Source organism: Centruroides sculpturatus, unplaced genomic scaffold (assembly GCF_000671375.1).
Source record: "Centruroides sculpturatus isolate CEXI.00-Female unplaced genomic scaffold, Cexi_2.0 scaffold1537, whole genome shotgun sequence".
In the NCBI taxonomy this organism is placed as follows: Eukaryota; Metazoa; Arthropoda; class Arachnida; order Scorpiones; family Buthidae; genus Centruroides; species Centruroides sculpturatus.
In genome coordinates, this window is record NW_019385841.1 from 154418 (window position 1) to 177609 (window position 23192).

Sequence of the window (23192 nt, forward strand, 5' to 3'; positions counted from 1 at the left end):
ATTGCAGTTGACTGGCAAGCACAATCAACTTGTTGGCTATGCTTGGCATACAGAATTAAGATGCAAAACTGATGACACTTTTCTAAATTAATATATATATATATTCAAATAAAAGAGTAACTTAAGTGATTTGAACTCGGTTCAAACATCATTGTTTTTTTAATTTATATATTAATATTAATTTATTGAATTTTTTTATTCAAATGTCATATGGGAAATGGGATTTTTGTTTAATATTATGCAATGAAAAATAAAATTGTTTTAAGAAAATAAAAAGTTTAAAATATTTCTAGAATTAACAGAGTTTTGTTTGAAATTAAAAATGCAGTAAAATATTAATTTTTTTTTATCTTTGCAGCTGACAATGTCCAATCAAACTGCAGATGAAACAAATATTGGTAAATATATCATTTTTAACCCCTTAAATGGTTAACCAAAGTAAATAAGCAAAAATGTAGAAGATAATATAATTTATGAATTTATGCTTAGTTAAAGAAATTTATAAAAGTAAAATATAACAACAGAAGACATTTATAAGTAAAATTTGAAATCTTATAATAGTTATATAATAGTTATCTTATATTAGTCACGGAAACACACAACAATAGCAAATAATAAAAGACAATGGCCTTAAACTAAGTGTTTAGCTAGAAGAAGAAGGGGAAGGTGAGGGCAGAAGAGAAGAAAAGGAGGAAGATGAAGAGATAAAAAGAGGAGAAAGGAAGGATTCCTCTGAGTGGTGTACATAAGGTTACCATTCCCTCTATGTTTAATGTTGACATGCAGCTTTTAGGCTGTGAGGCCGTGGGCTGAAAGAAAACCTGAGTTTTAGCTTACACCAATAAGTAGTGCAGTTACATAAAAGCTAGAGTAAAGATTAAGGCTTAAAACTAGAGTGAAGGCTTAAATCTAATACTATAATTAATACAAAACCTAAGCTAGCAACTCTCCAGGAAGCTGAATAACATAACTGAAACAATTAGGAGAAACACCTAAAATACTGATAACTCAGTTAATTTTAAGTTACTGAAGTTAGATTTATCTTAAATCTAATTTATTGCTAACTTAAAACTGGTTATACTAACTAATTACTAAACAAGAATGCTGACAAAGACAACAAGTTAGACAGATAAGAGCATGTCATGACAAAGACCTATGAAAGATGCCATTTTTATATATATATATATATAAGATGACAAAATAAAACAAAATAAAGCAATGGAATTAAGACAAAACAGCACCCAAGGGACAACAAAGAAACTAGGGACACAACACTAAAGAACTACAAAAAGTATAACTGGAAATAGAGTAAGCAAGAAATGAAACCTGTGTGTTATGTATGCCATGGGGAGAGAGATTGTAAGAGCTTTGCTGTGGGATATGAATGAAAGTGATGGTATTGGTAAATTATACGTGTCTGGATGAGTTGCTGTGGTGTGCATGGCCAGTTGTATCCTTCGATAATTGCCGCTCTCATTAAAATATTCCTAATGTTAGTGTACGGTACATATCACAGTGAAAAATTAAGTGCATTGATGTTTGTTCTTCGTACAGCCTGCAATTGAACAGAACAATAGCAGAATTGATTTTTACCTTTTAGGCTTTTCCTGGCTACAGATATGTAAAAAGAATTGCTTTGTGTTTTGAAATTATAAAAAAATCTAACACTACAAGGACTTTAAAGGAATTTCTATACATTTGTGAATAGAGGAGGAGCTTTGGTAATGTTCTAATCATGTTCATATGCTTGAAAAGGTTATGAAGATTTCAAATTTTATTTATGTTTGTCTTCAATAATTTATAAAATATTCTACATTCTGACTTTTTAATTTTTAATCCTATTTAACTAGTATTTACAAATTTCTCTAATTTATTTGAAAAATTTCCTTATTTAGAATGAAAAATGAATTATCATCTATTGCTACGTGTAGCATGTGACAAATGATATTTATTCTTTGAATTTGGCATTCTATAGTTGTAGACTACTACTTTGGGACTTGCCTGTTCTTCAATAAACACATGAATACATATCATCCTGCTCATAGTCCAAAAAGGGTGAGAAGCAGGCAAAAGGAGATACAATCCTATATATTGGGTTCTCAATCTTTTTGAAATTGAGGAACACTAAACTTCGACATTTTTTTGCTGAACATGTACAATACTTAGCTACATGTACAATACTTTATTGAACATGTACAATAGCTTTAAAGCAGGGGTGGCAAATCTTGAAATCAAGTGCACTGGGTCTAGTAGATGACAACATTGGTATTCCCATACAAAAATTATTTTACATTGTAATTGTATATTTGATTCTTTTGCAGAACACTTGAAGTGGCTTCACGGAGCACCCATATTCCATGGACCACAGATTGAGAACTATGGCTATATATCATCCATTCTGTAACTTTCTCCACATCTTCATGTTCAGACATACTCATGCTTCTTCTAGTGCACTTCCTCACATTTTCTTTCTGACTCAGATTCTTTCAAATACTCATTTACTTGTTCTAACCAAGACTTTCTCAGCCTTCCTCTACCATGCTTTCCAGCATCACATTCACCTACAACTGAATGAACTGAGAGAATGAAATGAGAACTGTCAAACATGTATATATTGTTTGACAGTTCTCATTTCATTCTCTCAACATGGTTGAACCATCATAGAGCCAATTTAACCGCACACTCTTTCACTTCACATTCCTCCAGAACCTATTTATTTCTCATGTAGTCTCTCCTAATTATGCCACACACTTCTCTCAAATATTTCATCTCGCATGCAGTAATGCAACTACCCTGACTCTTCTTCATACCCAAGTTTGGTTATCATACATGAGCATAGAAACCACAACATTCCCATACAGCCGTTCATGCCTCTTTGGACAGCTTTTTACACATTTCCTTTTTGATGGCTGACAGATTTACATGTTAAAAATAAAAATACGTAAAAGAGACTAAAATGTCTTCATTCTTGTCATGTTGAATCACCAGGAACAACAGTCTTTCATTGCTGCCTGCCTCTTTTCTTAAGCTCCAACATTGGAACTACAGCTTGGATCTCTGGCAGCAGAGATGGGATAGCTACAATGACCTAGCAAGGAACTTTTTTCCATCTATTCATGACCACCTTTTTCACCACTGGGTTAGTCTGGACTTTGAAACCACTCAATTCTTCACTGGGCATGGGAGATTCAGGGCCTACTTGCAGAGGTTTGGCAAATCTGCAACGGCATCTGTATCATCTGTAATTGCCATGATGGGGTTGAGCACCATATATACGTGTGTCCAATGACTGAGGATGCTAGGCATGAGCGTGCCCTTGCTCTTAGCCAGAGGGGTATTAATTGGCCTTGTGAACTTCATGTCCTTCTTAATGATAGTGACACCTACAAAGCATTCAAAAAATTGATTCATAAGTATCACATATGCTCCGTCATTCATTAAGTTGGTCATGTCTGTCGTCGGGCACTATCTTCATTTGCTCCCTGCACATTATTGTACATATCATTACTCGTTCTGCTGCAATATATATCTGTGTAATTACTATTATTACTATTAGTATTATCTATTTTATACTACTGTACATGTTATTCTACTCTCAAGCTGTATCATATTGGTTGATTTGTATCGGTCATCTCACCGTTTATTCATACTTCTCTATTGTCATACTGTTTGTACATTATCTCTGTTATGTATGTATTTACCTGTGCTTTGATATATCTTTGTATTTAACCCAATTATGCTCTGGTGGTATCGGGAAAAAATAAAGTTAAAGTCTTTCATTGCAGAAATGACCTTTTATTCCCTCTTTTCAGAACAGTTTCAGCATTTCTCTAATCACATGGTGCCATATTATTGTTCCAACATAAGTTGCAGAGTCAGAGCATCTGTTGTTCCACATTTTCCTTCCATATTTTAGCATATCTGCAGTCACACCATTCAGACCAAGAGATTTGCCATTTTTCATTCTTCTGTTGCATTCCTAACTTCATTCAGTTGAATAGGGACATATCTATCACTATCTTCATTTATCTCTGCAATTGTCCCAAACAGGCTCTCAAAATATTCATGCTACCTTTTACACACCTCACATTCATCCCAAAGCAGCTCACCATTTGCATATTGTACACAGGGTATACTTTTCTTTCTGTTGGCAAGTATATTCTTCATTTGCTTCCAGAACAGTACATTAAGATCCCGTTTAATGCTGGGGATGAGTTCCTAGACGACAAAACACTAAGCAAAACAGCGTTAATTAAACAAGGTCATTTTAATATAGAGTAAATAGGGATAGGTAAACACGAGACCAAAAATAAACAGATTTTACTTTAATTTTAGGTTATTTTTATATTAATTTGCATAATAATATATGTTAAATAACACAAACCTATGCACACAGAAATATAAAGTTCATTTTTTGTGATGAAGGTCTTGGCTCTTTTGAAATTTTTAAGATCGTATCCAAAATGCCTCATTTTGCTTTTGCACTCCTTTCAAAATCTGAATTGGTTGCTACGATTTGATCAACAATCTCGGTTATCATTACCAAACTTTTACTAGGGAAATCTGAAATTTTTTGGATTCTTTATTTTCAGAATCTCTATTTTCCATTTCTATATGAATTTCTTGTTCTGCCAGTTCTTGAAGGTCGTCCTTGGTAAGGCTCTCACCAGAAATCTGCAGTAACTCCTCAATATCCTGCTCGTATACATCTCCTAGTCATGCTATATCGATTAGGTTGACAGTTTGGCCAGCCTAACAATACACAATAGGCTCTTCTCTTTGAGAATTCTTGGATACCTTCAGCCTTAACTTCTTCCACACTCTGTTCATGCATTTATCAGTTAATTCTTGCCAAGCAAAATCGATATTTCCTACGGCATCCATGATGATATATTTTTTCCAAAATTGCACCAAACATACATAGATTTAAAGAAAGTACATCTTTTTGCCACCTTTTCCTGATTGGTTCATGTTTATAAATAATTGTATTATATACGAATCAATGAAATGCCACGAAAATTAAAATCAGCATAAATTTTGAGCTTTTTTAGATTTCAAGCAGACCGTGTTATATCGAATCAGTGTTAAGCAGGGTCTTACTGTATTTTGTTTTTCTCAAATGCTTTGTCTCCTTTTTATTCATTCTGTCCTTACTTTCCTTAATCACTCGGTCAGCTTCTCATTTTTTCACTCTACACTTATTCTCACTAGCATTGCCATTCAGTCTGTTCATGTATGCAGTTCTCTTTCACTGCTGGCTCAACTCTCATTCCACCAAGCAGTCCCACTCTTGTTACACCACATACCTGTTTTGCTTCTTCTACCATATGAGATTGGAACTCTTTTACATCATTATTGCCTCATCTGCATTATGAAATAAAAATGAAATAAAAAATAATAGCAAGAACTATGGATACCCTACTAGATTATCAGCAATTCATCATTACACGACAACATTAACCATAAAAAACGAAAGGATAAAACAAATACTCTAACTATGATCATCTTCTACAATCTGACTCAACCACATTTACAGAGAGATAAATAGCAAGTATAAAAGGAAGGCCAGATTACATTAAAGGAAAAATCCAATGATACACCAATTACTATGCAACAAGATAGGCAATGTCTACTTGAACTTCAGGAATATATAGGATACCTTCTTTAGTACATACCAGTTTTAATGTAAGACTTGATTATATTGGGGCAATATCATGCTCTCTCTTGGTAAGGTTACATGAACGCACAGGTTTGTTCTTTACTTCCTGTACCTGACTTTCTGTTCCAACACTTAGGGTATGTTCATAAAGTAGAACGAGTTAAACGAGAATGACGTCGTTATTCTTATTTTGTTAGACTTTTTGAACGATTTGTTTATAACTAAATGGATGTTTCTAAAATCGAAGATATGAATGTTGCTAGTGCAGCCTTATCTGAAATATTTTTCTTAGATTGCTTCATGTGGACAGTTATTTCAATAATTTCACCTTTTAATTCACAATTTAAATACTTGAGTATATTTAGAAACATCGATATTGTCAGGCGCCATTTTCTTAATGAAGTAAACTAACTCTTTCCTTCATGAACTCTGTTAGAGTTTCATTCGAAATGTCATCACCACAGAGCATGCGCACTGGATGAGACTACTACTTTTCGAATGATTTGTTACTAATGCATTTAACTCGTTTGACTTTACGAACATGCCCTTACTGTTGTGAGATAAAATACTTCACTACAGGTAAGTGTTGGAAGTAGTCTCCATTCCATTTGATACATCTTTCCCATTTTGTCAATAAACTATGGAAATCCTGTTCAAGTTCATCTCGTGTAATTGTTCATATGGCATTTTTAATATTTATTATCAGTTCTTGTTTTAAGAATTCTCTCAATGAAATCAAAGGCAATGTAGACTTATCCACAACCAGTTGGATTTGGGAGCTTTTTTGTGGACCTTAGCAAACCTGTGTGTTGTGTGTACCAGGGGGAGAGAAACTCCAAGACCCTTGCTGTGGGATATGAATGAAAGTCAGTGATAGTATATTGTGTGTGTCTGTACAGATGAGTTGCTGTGGTGTGCATAGCCAGTTGTATCCTTCCATAATTGCTACAGCCACTCTCATTAAGCTATTCCTAATGTTGGTGTACAGTATATACTAAAGTGGTGTAGAAAGACTTGAAAAGGTGGCTCTGCATTTGTCGAATACCAGCTAAGTATATTAGTGTATCACTAATATATAATTATATTATTGTGTATTAGTATATATTAGTGGTATATATTAGTGTATCACTAATAAATTTTTGGCTGGTGTTCTATGCATGCTTAGGACTACCGTTTTGACTCTATCTTTGCATTTGCTGAAGTTCTTCTTTTGTTCTGATGTTATTTTCATTTACCAATCCTTTCAGGGCAAATAAAAGCCACGTGCTCAGGTCAGTAGAATGTCATGGCTACAAGATCTTAGATTCTTTGTATTAACTAGTCAGTGTATTCAGGTATACTTTCAGTGGTATCATCTGGTAGTGTCACATACAATTCTGTTTTTTTTTCTTTTTTCTTTTCTTTTTTTTTTTTGATATATTGAATAGAACTAAATAAACCTATATTTTGTTACAGATTTTATTATGCAACACAAAAGTCTTACACCACACCATTATCAAAGTAAGCTATTCCTACAGGTTTACACTTTTATCAGCATCCATACCAAAGCACTCTTGGGAGTCATTTGTCGTAATCTTTGAGGGCTTTCTTTGCTATAGCTTTCACGTAATTCTGCTTCTGATTGGAGCATACAATCTTTTAATCTCATGCTAAGAACAGAAGAAAAATGCAGGGGACAAATCGGAGGGTAAGAAGATTGCAAAATCACTTTTATGTCCTTCTTGGTTAGGTGTTTGTGACTAGAAACACTACTGAGCAAAGTCATTTTCACAATGAACAAATATTATACATTAAAATTGTTTTTATTAGCTTTACTCTCCCTTTTCTGTGTGAAGATTCAGTTTTAAAATGTCAGAATTTTTTTTTGTAAGTAAAGTTTTTAATGAAAAACTCGTTTAAGGAAAAATTAAAATATTTTGCTGTTATTCAACAATACATTTATATTCAAATGTAATTAATTGAAAGAGATTTTTGATTACAATTAGATCATTGTCAGCTAATGCATTAATTATTTTTAATAAAACGGAGTTATTACTTCTTTTTAAATATTAATAATCACTTCAGTCCAAATACATTAATTTAGAAAATGTTTTTTAAAATATTTTGCAGATTCTGCTCAAGATGACATGCATAAATTGCTCGATTATATTCCACAGGTGGATAAAGTGTTCAATTTACATGGAAAAATTGGAGAAGGTAAATATAAATGAAATTTTCTATTATCATTACTTGAGAGATGCAGACACTAAAAATTAACTTTTTAGACTGAAATATACATATAATACCAAAGGTAATTACTGTATTTTTTGTATCTTGTGGATAATCTGTGTTTAAAAGGCATAGGGAATAGGGTACAGGTTATATGCAATTTTTAATTGCAGTTATGAACTTGTGTTTGCAGAACAATGACTGCGAGTTATACATCTGAAAATATTCAAATATGCATATATTGATATAATTTTCTGATATATGTATATAAATTGTTTTAATAATTGCAAATAATATTTTTATCAGTCATTTCCAGATTTAGAAAATATTAAATTTTGAATTTAAAAAATAAAAATAATAATATTTTAATAAACTCAAAAGTTATACAATAGCTCCTCTTATGTGTATATACATTTCCAAAAATATTTTTTGAATTAAATATCAAAAGATAATTGAGACCATAACTGTGCTGAACCTTTTAAGCTAGGTTCACATTGGCATGCAAAGATATGAACTGACAGTTTGTGTCCTTTTGGTGACTGTTCAACCAATTCATTTGAATTTGAAACTATCTTAACTTTTACCAAATTTTTGTTTGACCAATCATTTAGTGATTGTAAATGAAATATTTCCAACCAATAGCATTCTAACTCAGTCAGTGTTGTGTAGTATGGTATGAACATCATCTTGCCTTGGTTAGTGTTCATGTTGTTTAATTAAAGAGGTTCATATGACAAAGTAATTTTAGCTTTACTGATGTAATTGATAAACATGGTTTTCCAGAATATTTTGATTCATATTGCATGGTGGCTTTTCTGAAATAGAAATTCTGTTCTAAGAGTTTTTTTTTTAAACTAGTGATTATGAATGATCACTGGTGGGAAAACTTTGTCCTAGAATATTTCCTGTGATAAAGAATAAACTATATCTTTGGATAGTTTTATAATGATAATGACAATTAAAATGAAGGAAACATTTTTTTGAAATAAAGTTTGAATGAAATTTTAACTTCTGATAAGATTTACTTATTCAAACTATAGTCAAACCTTGGTTTTTGAACATAATTTGTTCCTAAAAGTTGTTATAAAACCAATTTATTTAAAACTGAAACAAGTTTTTTCATAAGTTTGTTCCTGACCCCCAAAATAAAGCCTTTTTTACTATTTTAGCTGTAATGTAGTAATATATCATATATAATATTACATTGCATTTGTAGGCATTTTTATACATGAAATATTATCTATACTAATATTATAAAGAGGTAATGTTTGTATGTATGTATGTAAAAGTTTCTTTGCAGCAGGTAATCTCCGAAACTACTCATCCGATTTCAAAAATTCTTTCACCAATATTTAGAATGAAACCTCAGGGTGGACATAGGCTGTATATTATTCCGTTAAACATTCATATAAATTAAAAGATATAATCTAGGTTAAGGCTTTTATGTCCAACAGATGGCGCTACGAGTACGACGCCGTAAGTTTGCTTTTCTGTGAGGCATTACGCTTTTCTGTGAAAATGAACTAAAGCGGACCATCTTCTATCTATCTATATAAATAAAAATGTAATTTTCGTTTGTTCCTACCGATTCCTTTGGAATTTTGACAACGCTGCATTCGAATACGCACGTGTTTTTATATAATATACGTGTCGAAATTCCTCCCACTGAAGGGAGATGGTTAGGATTAAGGCTTACTGTAAAGAACTCTGCTTCTATTTATACTATTTTAGATGCGGTTTTTTGCGTTTTTGATTGCGTTTTAATAGGGTACGTCAACAGAATGTACACTAAGAAGGAATTTTTCGATATTCCCCCGCGGGGGAGAGGGACAGAATTCAGGCTTACCGTGAAGAACTTGGCTTCTATTATATTATTTTAGATGCGGGTTTTTGCATTTTTGATTGCGTTTTAATAAAGTACGTCAAGAGAATGTACACTAAGAAGAAATTTTTCGAAAAATTTTCCCCCACGGGGGAAGTGTTATACATTTATAATAGATACATTTTGAGCCACAACAACGTGTGGCGGGGTCTGCTAGTATATAATATAATAATATTACATTGAAGGTACAGTACCTACAGTACCCTTTAAACACAAATTCTTAAATGCCATTTATATCACATGAATGTCAAATAATGCTGTTTTTATTAATTAATTTGATTTAAATTCAGCTGCAGTGTGTACCAAAAATGGAAGTAGTATCTTTTCTGCTTGTGCATTGAAATCTAATTTAAATAGCAACATCGTCAATGATTTATGTTGTGACATCTAATTACACCACTAACTTCTGAATCAGTAGTCCTGTCATTGATTGGCTGGGGTGTTGACTTTCTTTAACCTATCCCATATTGAAATTTTTCTCCATTGTGTGTGGCTGCCATGTTGAATTTTTGCTTAAGCTTAATGAAAAATTATTTTTTTTATTTTGCACAAACAAAATAAATATATTGAAAATTATAAAAACAAAAGAAATTATATTTCAGAAGTTCGTTTTAATATAAAAATTATGACGCATAGCAACATCTAGTATAAAAAATGTTCCGATGCAGAAATTAATATGTTTGGGGTCGACAAGTTAGGTCAAATACGGTCAATGTGAAAATACTTGGGAACAACACGGGACAGGTTAATATAGGAAGTATCGGGGGTTGACAATTTGTGTGTCTAATCTGTATTTGGCTATTGCCTAGTAGTGTGTTTGACAAACAAGTTGCATATGACAACAGGAGGAAATATGAGTTCAAAATTCTGTTTGTGAACTGATTTGTTTGCGAAGTGAGTTGTTTGAAACCAAGGTTTGACTGTATTTAAATTTCACTTTGTGTAGTATTAATATATTTTTACTCATAATTATTCAGGTACTTTTAGTAAAGTTTATAGAGCAACTGTTAAATCTGATGATTCAAATGTTTCCAAACAAGAATATGCATTAAAGTATTTAGTTCCAACAAGTCATCCTTCTAGAATTGCAAATGAATTATATTGTTTGAAAGAATTGGGGTGAGTTCTAGTTCAAACAGATCTATTCTTTCATTAAAAATGATTTATATTTATTTTTTAATGTATATGTTCATATAGTGGAACCTGCAATATTATTAATGTTGAAACTTGTCTAATGGAAAAAGGCCATGTAGTAATAGTTATGCCAAATTTTTATCATGATAAATTTCAGGTAAGATTGTATATTAAGATAAACTTTTCATCACAATCAATCAATTTTTATATATTATAAAATTTAAGTTTTAAAATAACAGACTGCTGAATTATTTATCGGGCCATTACAAGGCTAATTTAGTGATTAGATACAAAACAATTTGGTTACAGGTAGATGTTTAGACTGCCATCTAAAGATAAATCTATATATATGAGGATGTTTGTTTGCTTTGCACTCTATGCCATTTGATCTATTTCTACGAAACTTGACAGTTACATTAACCACTTGACAGTGAGGGACGGTATATATGGACCATTTATTTTGAAAGTGGTGTAAGTCCATTTTTGGAAAAAAATTGAAAAAACACATAATATACATACAATTTAGTGTGAACTTTTTATTTATAAACAATTCACACTTAACATTTTAAAATAACCATAAGCTTTGATCAATTGAAAATTTATCAGTAAATGACATTGCATAACCATTGATTTTGAAAGTGTGTAAGTCCATTTTCTACACTTGGACTGTCCATAAATTACATGTGCATTTTTCTTGAAATTTTTACTTTGTCTCAGTTTGTCCAAGTTTTTGTAACCCTTTTCCTTCTATGGATGTCCAACATAACTCTATCCCTGTTAAAACCTTCATTACTTTATGAATGATAGATACCATAAGTAGAATTGAAACATACAAGAAACTTTGAAATAAATATAATAAAATGCATACTGTATAAAATTTAATGAAATAAATGGATGTCTACTAATACTCATCCTCTTGTCTGACTTGTCTTAACCCCCTCCCTTTTCAGTGTGGACATCATTTAAAGATAGCCCCTTACAACAGAGGAGTAAAACTATAAATATTACTAACAAATGTACAATTTGATGGAATGGAAAAAAATCCATGTAATGAATCTAAATGAAAAGCAATGTCTAACGGTAAGCTCATAATAATGATAAACTTATCATAAAATAGTTTAACAATAAGTAAATATTTTAATGTTCAGAATAAACAATACTATTTTATTTCTTGTTATTATATATGAACAAAATCAGAATAAAACACAATGTGTTTCAAGTGAAATTGAGTTTTACGTAATAGAAATTTAATGAATTTTACAGTTCAATGATTATGAAAGTGGTGTAAGTCCATTTATGGCCCAGAAAGAATATATTAGTTTAGTTAAATTCACATAGAAGTCTTTATGCAATCAACTTACATATTTCTAATGTCATAAAAACATTGTCAAACTTAGTACACTTTATTTATATTTTTGAATCAACTAAAATGAAAATGTTTAAATATCTTGAAAAAAGAAAAAAATGGACTTGCACCACTTTCAAAATAAACGGCCATATATATTCGTCCAGGGTGATCGTGTGGCAGTGGTGAGGGGCAGATATATCTGTTAAATTCTTTTGGGGGTATTGCCAAAAACTACCAGGGAAAAAAAATTCACATAAAAAATGAATTTTGTAACAATAAAAAAAGTCTTTTCTTTACTAGACATAACTATTTACAAAATCTTTTCCTGAAACGGTAATGAGAAAAAAGCATGGAAAAATACTTTAAAAATTTTCCACATTTATTCTCCACTACTTTGGGATAGCACCATAACTGACTATCCCACTGTTGAAAGGTTAACATACTTCTAACTTATGATGGGACAGTATAATGTTTGGATCACCGAATTTGATCAAACTTGTTGAGATTGCATTCCCAATGATTGACATATGCCAAGCAGTAAGGCATAATACTCAAAATTAAATGAGAAAATTGAAGTTAAAAATTGCAAATCATTTAAAACCTTTAGAATTCCCACCATTTGCAGAATGGCTGGTGGCTCAGTGGGGATGTGCTGGTTTTGTAACCATGATGTTGGTGTTTCAAACCTTTGATGGTATTAATGTAAAACTATAATTTTCACTTTATTCTTGGTATTTTTACAAAACTACAAATATATTTTTACTGATTTATATTTAGAAATGCATAATAAACAGTGTAATAAAACAATAAAATCCATCCCTTTTAAGTAACAAGTCAATGTCAAAAGCAATTAACAAATGATATCTAAAAATATTTATTTAAAAACAAAACATTTTCTGTGTATTCATGTACAGTTCATACTTTGGGAACAAAGTCATTGCTTAACCTAAATATGTGTATAATTGCATCTTTGGCTGCTAAAGAATGAAAAGATGGCTTTGATATTTCGTGTTAACGTCAATAGCATAAAAATATGTTCTGCAGAAGAATTACTGCATCACAATATTACAAAATTTATGTATTGTGAAGCATTCTTCCAAATCAAGACCTAATTGCATCCAAAGGTTTTCATCAATTTCAGAAGTTGCAAAGGTGGTAGAAAAAAAAAATTAAGCACTCTGATATTTTTCAATGTGCTATGGTAGGAGTGATTCTCCTCCAAATTAATTGATAATGGAGAAGTATTTTTAAAAATTAATCAAGTTTGTTTTCCAGTGACATATATAAATCTTATTATAAAAATCTGAATTTAGCTTTGTAATATCCTGATAAATAATTTGGCATCACTAATTAATTGAATTGGGTTGATGTATATTCTATTATATAGACATACTGTATTTTATGAAATAAAAATAAAATAATTTTTTTTATTTTAAATTATTGTATTAAATTATATAAAAACAATGCCAATACTTCTTATTAATACATGAATCTTCATGTATCTGACTACCTAGAATTATATCCTAAAATCTTATATATGAATATTTGATTCAAATGCATGGTAAAACTTCAATAATTGGACTAGAAAATACTGGCCAATTAGGTAGAGAAATCACTTAACTACATGCAAAATATTTTCTACATAGATACAGTACACTGTTTTTCTTCAGATACATAATTATAATTATCTATTAAAATAATATTTATATTATATAATAAAATAAATCTACATTTTTAATTCTGATTTATATACTTTTAATATTCTGATTCTGAACACATGATGGCATGGAAAAAAGCTCTTAGTGCCTGCACGGCATAAACAGTTCGAAAAATACTGAGAACATTAGAATCCTTAGCTTGCAGTCTTCTACTTTTGTGAAAATCATACTATCTCATTTTTAAAAAATCAGCATAAAAAAAATATTGATTGATCTAAAGTTTTGTCAGTTAACTAGAGTTATGATTGGATCTAATGATGAATTGATGAGGATTTAATTATATTAATCTTTATTATTACATGTGACCAGTTATCCAGATGACTAGTTATTGGAGTTTAACCATTCTAACTTTTCTAATTTGCAACTGTTTTCATGTTTGACAATATCAATCTTTATACTTGAAAATCACTGCACTGTAACATATAATCAGTTTTTAAAGAATGACATGAATAAACACCATATTTGTATGAATTCAAGATTATAGTTTGTTCAGCATATGCTTTAACTACATATGTTATCTAAGATGGAAATGGATAGAAGGGTTAGACTAGGACATATTCTCAAAATGAAGTTGGATATTTTGGTTATATTGAATAATGAGAACGAATATATTATATATTTTTACAGCAATAGTCACACACACATTGTTTAGGGTCTGTTCAGAAATGCTTACCAGTTCAACTGCTGACACAGGATGATATTCAGAAATGTTATTTGTAAAGATTCCAACAATTTATTGGTTGTTACCAGACTTGCCGATCTTTGAAGGTGGTTTAGAGAGTGGTCAAACAAATACTGATGACATCATTCACTATCAACCAACTGACTGAAAAGTTATTTCTGAACAGTTGATAGGTTTTCTCGGTTTAATAACTGTATATTGTTCAATAACAATTTCAATGATATTCTGTGTTTATGAATAATTTTTCATATGTTATATACCCATAACAGGATTATGTTAAATTGATGAATGTTGATGAAATGAGGGATTATATGAAGAATTTATTTATTGCCTTGGAGAAAGTTCATTCTCATAACATCATTCATCGAGACATAAAACCTAGCAACTTTCTTTACAATCGTGAAGAGAAAAAGTAAGCTTTAATTTGTTTTGTTTATTAAAAATTTTTAAAATAATATATAACACATATAACATACCACTTGATTAAAGTTAATTGTTAGTATCAACAGTTTACATATATGGTTAATATAGGCTACATTAAATCAGGGCTGTTCAATAGTAAAGTTACAGGTATTGATTACACATGATCTATGTGCACAGTCTTGATGTTTTGGGCATGTATGGTTATGTAGTGGAGAGTAATAGTACAGATGTAATCAAAAATTATTCCAAGTTTAAGGTCTGCACACTTATCAGAATTTTACAAGCAGAAGGAGTTTTATTTTATTTATTAAAATTTTATTGCCTGTTAAATAAGATGTAATGTACATAATTTTTTTTATTAAATTTAAAACCACCTTACAATTTATAAATGGAATAAAATAAATTCTAAAACTTATCTTTTATGAATATAAAAATTGAAACCGGTGTTCTAAAAAGAAAGAATATATGAGGGGTTGATTGATAAATAAGGTCCACAACCAAAGTGTTTCAAGTATGGGGATAGAAACATATGATCATCACTATCTAGTTGTTTGTGCAAAGTCTCTGTTCATTGTACTGCATTGTGAGTAACAATCGAGTTTAAATATGAGCTTGTCTTCCTCAGTGATTGGTAGGCTGTGTAAAAAGGAAGAAACAATCTGTTTGGTAAAGTATTGTGAAACCTTCTAAGCACTTAAGACATATTCACAGAGCTAGGCTATAATCATCTTTTTCTTGCATTGTGATAATGCAAAGACCCTACTGCAGCATGGAAACAACAAAGAAGCTTAAGAACGTCTGATTGTTTTAAAAATTAAATGGGACATTAAAGGTTATTTTTCATTACATGCCAAAGTTTGAGCTGTATATGGGAATTGATTGAGGAAAATTTAAAGTTTTTCATTGCATAAAATGCAAAATAGATTGAAAATTTGGAAAAATATGTCTCACTAAATGATGATTATGTCAAAAAAATAAATATATATGATTAAAATAAATGATTTTTATTACTGTTTAACTACTGTTTAAAACTGCTCCCATAAAGCTTAAATGATTGATTTAATTCTTTTTATTTTGGAAAATACAAAATAACAATCTTATTTTAAGGCAATTATTATATATTTTTAAATCTTTACAAAGTTTGTGTATTAAATTATAGACTGAAAAATCTCTATTAATTGCTTGATGATGATACTTTATTTTCAGATATGTTTTAGTAGATTTTGGTCTGGCTCAACGTTTGAGTTCTTCAAGATCAAAAGAAAATTGTGTCGAAGAGGTCATAAAGAAAAAAAGGAAAAGAACAGAAAATCAAGAAAATGAAAATTTGGTATATTTGATTTTTAATTTGAGAAAAACCTTTTCAAATACATAAAATTATTAGCACTTTTTAAAGATTTAAGTGTTTTTTTTTTTTTTTTGCAGAAAATGAAATCGCCGAGTAAAAAACGTCAAGTAATGCATGATGTCAGCAATACATTCCTTCCTCTGTCACAAGTAATGCAAGAGGTCGGCAATAATCAACTTTCTCAGTTGTGTTCACTTCAGGATACAAAAAAGTTTCAAACTCATCCAAAATTAAACAGAACATTATTTGTTCATAGCTTTGACAGTAAAACTACTAAAATGAATTGTAGTAAAACAAATGATATGGTAAAAAATAGATGTTCTTGTTATGGAAAACAGGAAGTGTGCAAAATCTGTTTAAATAGGTATGTAATTGCCTGGGCTACTGGGGTATCATTTTCACTTTCTTGTCTGAGTTTTTTAAAAATAATTACCCACTTTACATTTTTGTGACTGTGGTGTCAAAATGCTCAGTATAGCCATGTCCTTTATTGTAAAATATAATCCACTCTGAGAAAAGATATATTCAAAAAACAAGTGTGTCGACTTTCTCCACTTTGACATTTTTGGGTGCTGTTTTTTGGAATATAAAAGCACACAGATGCTTGATATTTTCCCAGGGTTTGGTGAATTTTTGTTGAACTACAGAAAAGTTATATGAATTCTAAGAAAAAAGGAATGTCCCTCATTCCCACTAGATGGCACCATGTTACCTAGCTCTAATAACTGGAATACATAATTTAAATGCTTAAATGGGACAGTAGCAGAAAAGAAATTTAGCAATTTTTGGTATATTTTAGGGATCTTCTGAAAATATGTCAACTCTACATACACTAATTCAGTGATCTCCAAACTTTTTTGATCACTTAGCTCTAAGACAAAAATAATTATAAGTTGTACCTCCTATAATATAATATGCAGGTATTACATTATATTAGGGAAACTTGGTGTAACCCCAGGTATCACTTTGCGTACCCCACAACACTAATGTCGTGTAGACCTAACTAATGGTTGGCGGAGACAAAGCAATTTTGTCATTTGCTTGGGTGATTTGGTTTTTCTGCAGTGGGTCAGCTTAGTGGGACATAGTGGTATCACACCGGGATCACGTCTGAGGAGGACCTGAATACAAGCTACTAACCCTGCTCTGGATTAAACTGGCTCAACTCCTTCCTCTTGTCCCATTGGAAATTTTCAACTTTTATGTAACTATTTCAAATACAAGTTTTTTAGTTGTGTCAAGCAACTCGCCGATAGTATGTTTCTGACGCAGTTTTCTCAGTGGAGACTGGACAAAATCACAAACGTGGCTGCTTTTAACAAGCAACTTCAATTTATCCAAGACTTCCCGCTTAAATGCCAACTGATTTTATTATTCCTTTATTTCTTAGTTTTTCATTTACTTCGATTTAATTTCTTTATTACACTTCTCTTTTTTATCTGTAGTTTTCATTATATTTTTTTCTTTTCTCAACAATAAATCACTTATCTTTCATTTGTGGCATATCAGTGCTCAAACTGCTTGGTTAGGCTAACTACATCGATAAACATTGTCTCGAGTTTCTCAATGCCATATATCTAGTATATATTAAAATAGTCTATAATAATCAAAGATTATTGAAAGGAACAAACTTTTTATGTTGAGTTGGTCTGATAGTCACACAGCAAGGATAACTTTGTTCTTTCATTTGGGCCAACACTACAAGGAATCCAGATTTGACCTGACTCAGATTTTCATTGTACGAGATTATGATTCTTACAGTATGAGTTCTCATCTCTCATCCATGCTGACTGACTGACTACTGATTAGAGCTATTCATAATGAGTGCAATTTTATCTAGCCATGTAAATGTTATACTAGTACTTTATATTAACTAATCAACCATTCAGAAAATTAGTTAACTCTCTTTTGACAGACTAATGGCTTTTTTCATTTTATCTCAGAATTATTAATGGTAAATACATATAAAAATAATCAAATCCTATGTTAATCAAATGATAAATTTAGATTCTTATTAGGCTATAATAGCTAATTTGAGCTAGAAATTAAATTTTAACACAGTTGGCAGCTTAACGGCTTATCTCTAGTCCAAATTACTTGGTACCTTAATTATTAATTAGCCATATTATAGCCAGATAAGAATCTGACTAATTATTTATTGTAATCAAATGATACAAACTATTAGTTTGATGATATATTATCTGAAGCATCATGTTGATACATTATTACTTAATGAAGAGCTCTCTACTAAATTCTCTGTCCAATTTTATTTCTTCATGATACAATAGTTTCCTGTCATTTAGTACTGATGTCTTCCAAGCTGAAAAAATAACTCATATGCTAAGTTTTAGTATAATTAATTAAAAGAAAATTGAATTAAACTGTATAATTTGTTCTGTTTTTAATTGGGTGTTGCAATTACTGATAATTTCTTTAATTAAATGCAATTTACAAGAAGTTGTGTTATTTTTTTGATTCTTAAAATGCAATTGTCATGTTTTATTGCATTTAAATTTATGCGATAACTTTTTCTTTTATTAAATGTTAACTCTTTTTAAAATTAGACCTCCAGAAATTGCACCACGTGCTGGGACTCCAGGATTTAGAGCACCAGAAGTCCTTTTGAAGTATCAAAGTCAGACAACAGGTAAATTCTATAATTTTGAAGAATTTTTAAAAACAAAATTAGTTTGTCTTCCACAAACATATTGCTTTCAGTGGATATTATATCTAAAAAGTATTATAAGTTGATTAAATGTACTCAATTAAATAATGGTCCTTTTAACAGCAGTGTCATAAATTTTTACTTGACATAATTCTTTTACATCTCATACTGTAATCCAAACAAAAACATCTATGTAAATAATCTTCAATATAAAAATTTTTTGTGAAAGATTGAATACATTTTGAATTTTAAAGATTATAGTAGGTGAGTATAAAGTTTTGCAGGCGATGTGAACAAAACTCACAAATATAATCAATTAAATAATAGAACATTGAAATTGTTAATAATCTGTCTGCTTTTCTCTGACAGTTTTAAGAATTTCATTGTAGCAAAATTTTTCTGGTATTGAATGAAATAGTTTCACACCTTTGTTTGAGTGTCATTGGAGCTTTTAATTAATTTTGTATTGATTGGAAGAATGAAAATTTGAAGAGAAGTTTGGAAAATAAAATAATGTTGCAAGATTTTTCTCTGAAATTCTTGCACTTTTTATTTGATTGCAATCTCCATGCAAGCACAGGTTAGCATTGTAAATGATGAAAGATTACCTTCCAATGAATTAAATTTAAACTTCACTATCAAAAATGGGGAGGACTGAAGGAAGCTCTCTCTTCAAAGCAATTAATGTTAAATGTTTGGTAGATTGGTAGAACCTCATGATTAATCTGTTTTAATGACATGTATGATGAAATTCAGAACTGGTTTTTGATGAATTTACACATGTAGTTTATTTATTTATTTTGCAAAATAACCTTTGTGATGTTTACTGTTGTCATATACAATTCACTTTTCATCACCAATGATTAGTCTCTATAGGAAAAGGTTCATTTTCATATCTATCAAGAAGTAAAAAAATGAAAGATGCTGGTTTTATACACTTCTATTATGTGATTTCTTCTGTAATTTGACAGATTTATTTTCATAAAAGCGCACAATTCTATCCAAAATGATATCTGCAACAAAAATGTGCCTCAGATCTCCCAGATATTTGTATAATTAAGTGCTGTTTTTATGTTTCAGTATAAAAATGTATTATAACAGTTAAATATATAAGAAATAGAATATGTTTAAATAGTAGCACGGTCTTGTGTTAGAATATTTATTTACATGCGATTCTCAATTTCTTTATTTTACAGCCGTTGACATGTGGGCAGCTGGTGTGATATTCTTGTCGTTACTAACAAAGAAGTATCCTTTCTTCAGAGCTTCTGACGATTTAAGTTCCTTAGCTGAAATAACTTGCATTGTAGGAAGTAAGAGACTGCAACAAGCTGCACTAAGTATTGGTGAGTGACATATAAAATTCAAATTTGCCGGTTCATTTAAATTCATAATTTAACAGTTAATTTTTCGATACTTCAGGCAAGAGAGTGTTTTTGAGTATTCAAAAACCAAAAGTAGATTTTAAATTATTGTGTCAGAGGATCCAAAGCATACAAAGAAACAGCGAAAATGTGCCAAATGAACCGGAAAATACAATACCTGAATCTGCCTATAATTTACTAGGAAGACTTTTGGATCCAAATCCACTCACTCGTATAACTGCGCAACAGGCTTGCGCCCATCAGTTTATAACTACAACAAATTAAATTGTATTTAAAAAATATTTATAAATATGTATATAAAGTAAATAAAATAAAATTTATTTTACTTGAATCAAATTCTCCTCTGTTTATTCAGAAATATTACTCCTACCAAAAACTATTATTTGTGAATACATATAGTGAGCTTTATTCAATAATTAGTTACATAAATGCTTTTCATTCCTAACAAAATTCTGAAAGATCACATAAAGCTGAAAATAAATTTATGCAATAATATTTTATGCATTTTGCTACTTTTATTTAGCTTACATAATACTATTTTTATGATATAACTTCATTACATAATATAATACAATACTTTCACTTCAGACTAAACAAAACGTAACAAAGAGGGTAAAACCTCTGTTACACAATTCCATGTTATGAATATGAGAGCTTTTTTTATTAATTTGTGGCTAGAATTAATCTTTATTCTTAAGTAAATTAGTCTAATTATCAAGCCAAAAGCAAAGTAAAAATTAAATTAGCTTTATAGAAACATAAGTTTTACTTTTCACACTGATATGTACAGATATTTAAAATGCTGTTTCTTTTATGTGTTTCTGTTTAAATTTGTTATCAAAAGACAATATTTAATTATTATTAACAATTACACTTAAAATTATGGAGAGAACCGTGTATAAACTGCAAAACTAAACGATTGTTACATGCAAACCATATTTAATGAGAATTGCTACAGGAATAATGGAAATTATGAATGATTGAATGTACGTCCTTAGAATTGTGGATGATGATTACTCTGATTATACATACAACATATTAAAAATTCAAGAATAGGCTATATCCAGCAATGATAATTTTTATTATTTACATATGCAGGGTGTCTTGTAATTCTTGACTCACATTTTGATTGACTATAACTTTCTGATGAAACAAGATAATTTATACTGTTAAAAAAACCTACTTTCCATTCTCCACTGCAAAGTCAAATTGAGTACTGCCAAGATCAGTACGAGCCTGTAAACAAAGCGAAACATCTTTGTGCCTTTTGGAAGAGATATGATAATTCAATGCAATTAGTGTCAATCTCACAATTTATATTCTACAGCCTTAAATCCCCTTGTGAAAAAAGTCCAGTGGAGTCGAGACTGCCAGTTTTGCCCAACGATACCTCCAGAATGTTTTTGGTTACAAAAACAAGCAAACACATTGCACTTATGTTGTAAAGTAAACAGTGACACTGACAGTGTTCATAAGCTGGATGACATATAGAAAATAAAAGTGACACACTGTCTTGTTTCACAAAAAATCAGTCAAAATGTGAGTCATGAATAGGTATTCCCAATACAAAAGTATTGATACTTTAAAATCACTCGTGATACTGGTATCGGTCTTAAAGTATCAATACCAGCCAGTATCAACATCAGGTATTGAAATTGGAAATCTTGCTGGCTGTCACGTCGCCTTACAGTTGTTTTTCCTGCAGAGAAGGAACATCTATCCCTATCCTCCTTTTTCTGTGGTGGATATGTTCTGAAGAACATGTAAAAATAATGCATAAAAATGTATAGTACATGCATCCCATAGAAAAATGCTTGTTAGGATTCACAACTTCAATGGAATAAAAACAATATGCAATTTAAGAATAAAAAAGTTTGTTTTTTTTTTTTAATCGTCATTTATCATTAACATTATTTGTATGTAAATATAGGAAACACAAAATCAACATACAGCACTGTCTGATATACAGTACATATATTAATAGTACTGTACTGTGCTTACAAAAGAATAAAGATTTTTTTAAATACTGAAGGTCACAAAAAAAAATACAAAATAAATTAATTCATCAGATTTATTTCCTTAAAATGACCAAAAAAGATTTTTTCCTTACATGTGATAATTAACATTTCAAATCTCTGATGAAAGATGTTATAAATCATTCAAAAATATCAGTCTGNAGAATGTACACTAAGAAGAAATTTTTCGAAAAATTTTCCCCCATGGGGGAAGTGTTATACATTTATAATAGATACATTTTGAGCCACAACAACGTGTGGCGGGGTCTGCTAGTATATAATATAATAATATTACATTGAAGGTACAGTACCTACAGTACCCTTTAAACACAAATTCTTAAATGCCATTTATATCACATGAATGTCAAATAATGCTGTTTTTATTAATTAATTTGATTTAAATTCAGCTGCAGTGTGTACCAAAAATGGAAGTAGTATCTTTTCTGCTTGTGCATTGAAATCTAATTTAAATAGCAACATCGTCAATGATTTATGTTGTGACATCTAATTACACCACTAACTTCTGAATCAGTAGTCCTGTCATTGATTGGCTGGGGTGTTGACTTTCTTTAACCTATCCCATATTGAAATTTTTCTCCATTGTGTGTGGCTGCCATGTTGAATTTTTGCTTAAGCTTAATGAAAAATTATTTTTTTTATTTTGCACAAACAAAATAAATATATTGAAAATTATAAAAACAAAAGAAATTATATTTCAGAAGTTC

At 30.4% G+C, this 23192-nt stretch overlaps 1 protein-coding gene across 1 annotated transcript; it reads left to right on the forward strand.

The window, feature by feature from the left end:
• The first annotated feature begins 355 nt into the window (after positions 1-355).
• LOC111642436 (cell division cycle 7-related protein kinase-like) lies at positions 356-20743 on the forward strand. Its single transcript, XM_023388790.1, has 10 exons — positions 356-398; positions 7769-7855; positions 10727-10868; positions 10947-11040; positions 14901-15043; positions 16261-16384; positions 16480-16766; positions 18967-19049; positions 20264-20413; positions 20490-20743. The coding sequence occupies exons 1-10, from the start codon at positions 365-367 to the stop codon at positions 20714-20716; spliced, it is 1371 nt and encodes a 456-aa protein (XP_023244558.1). The 5' UTR covers positions 356-364; the 3' UTR covers positions 20717-20743.
• Positions 20744-23192: the final 2449 nt, after the last annotated feature.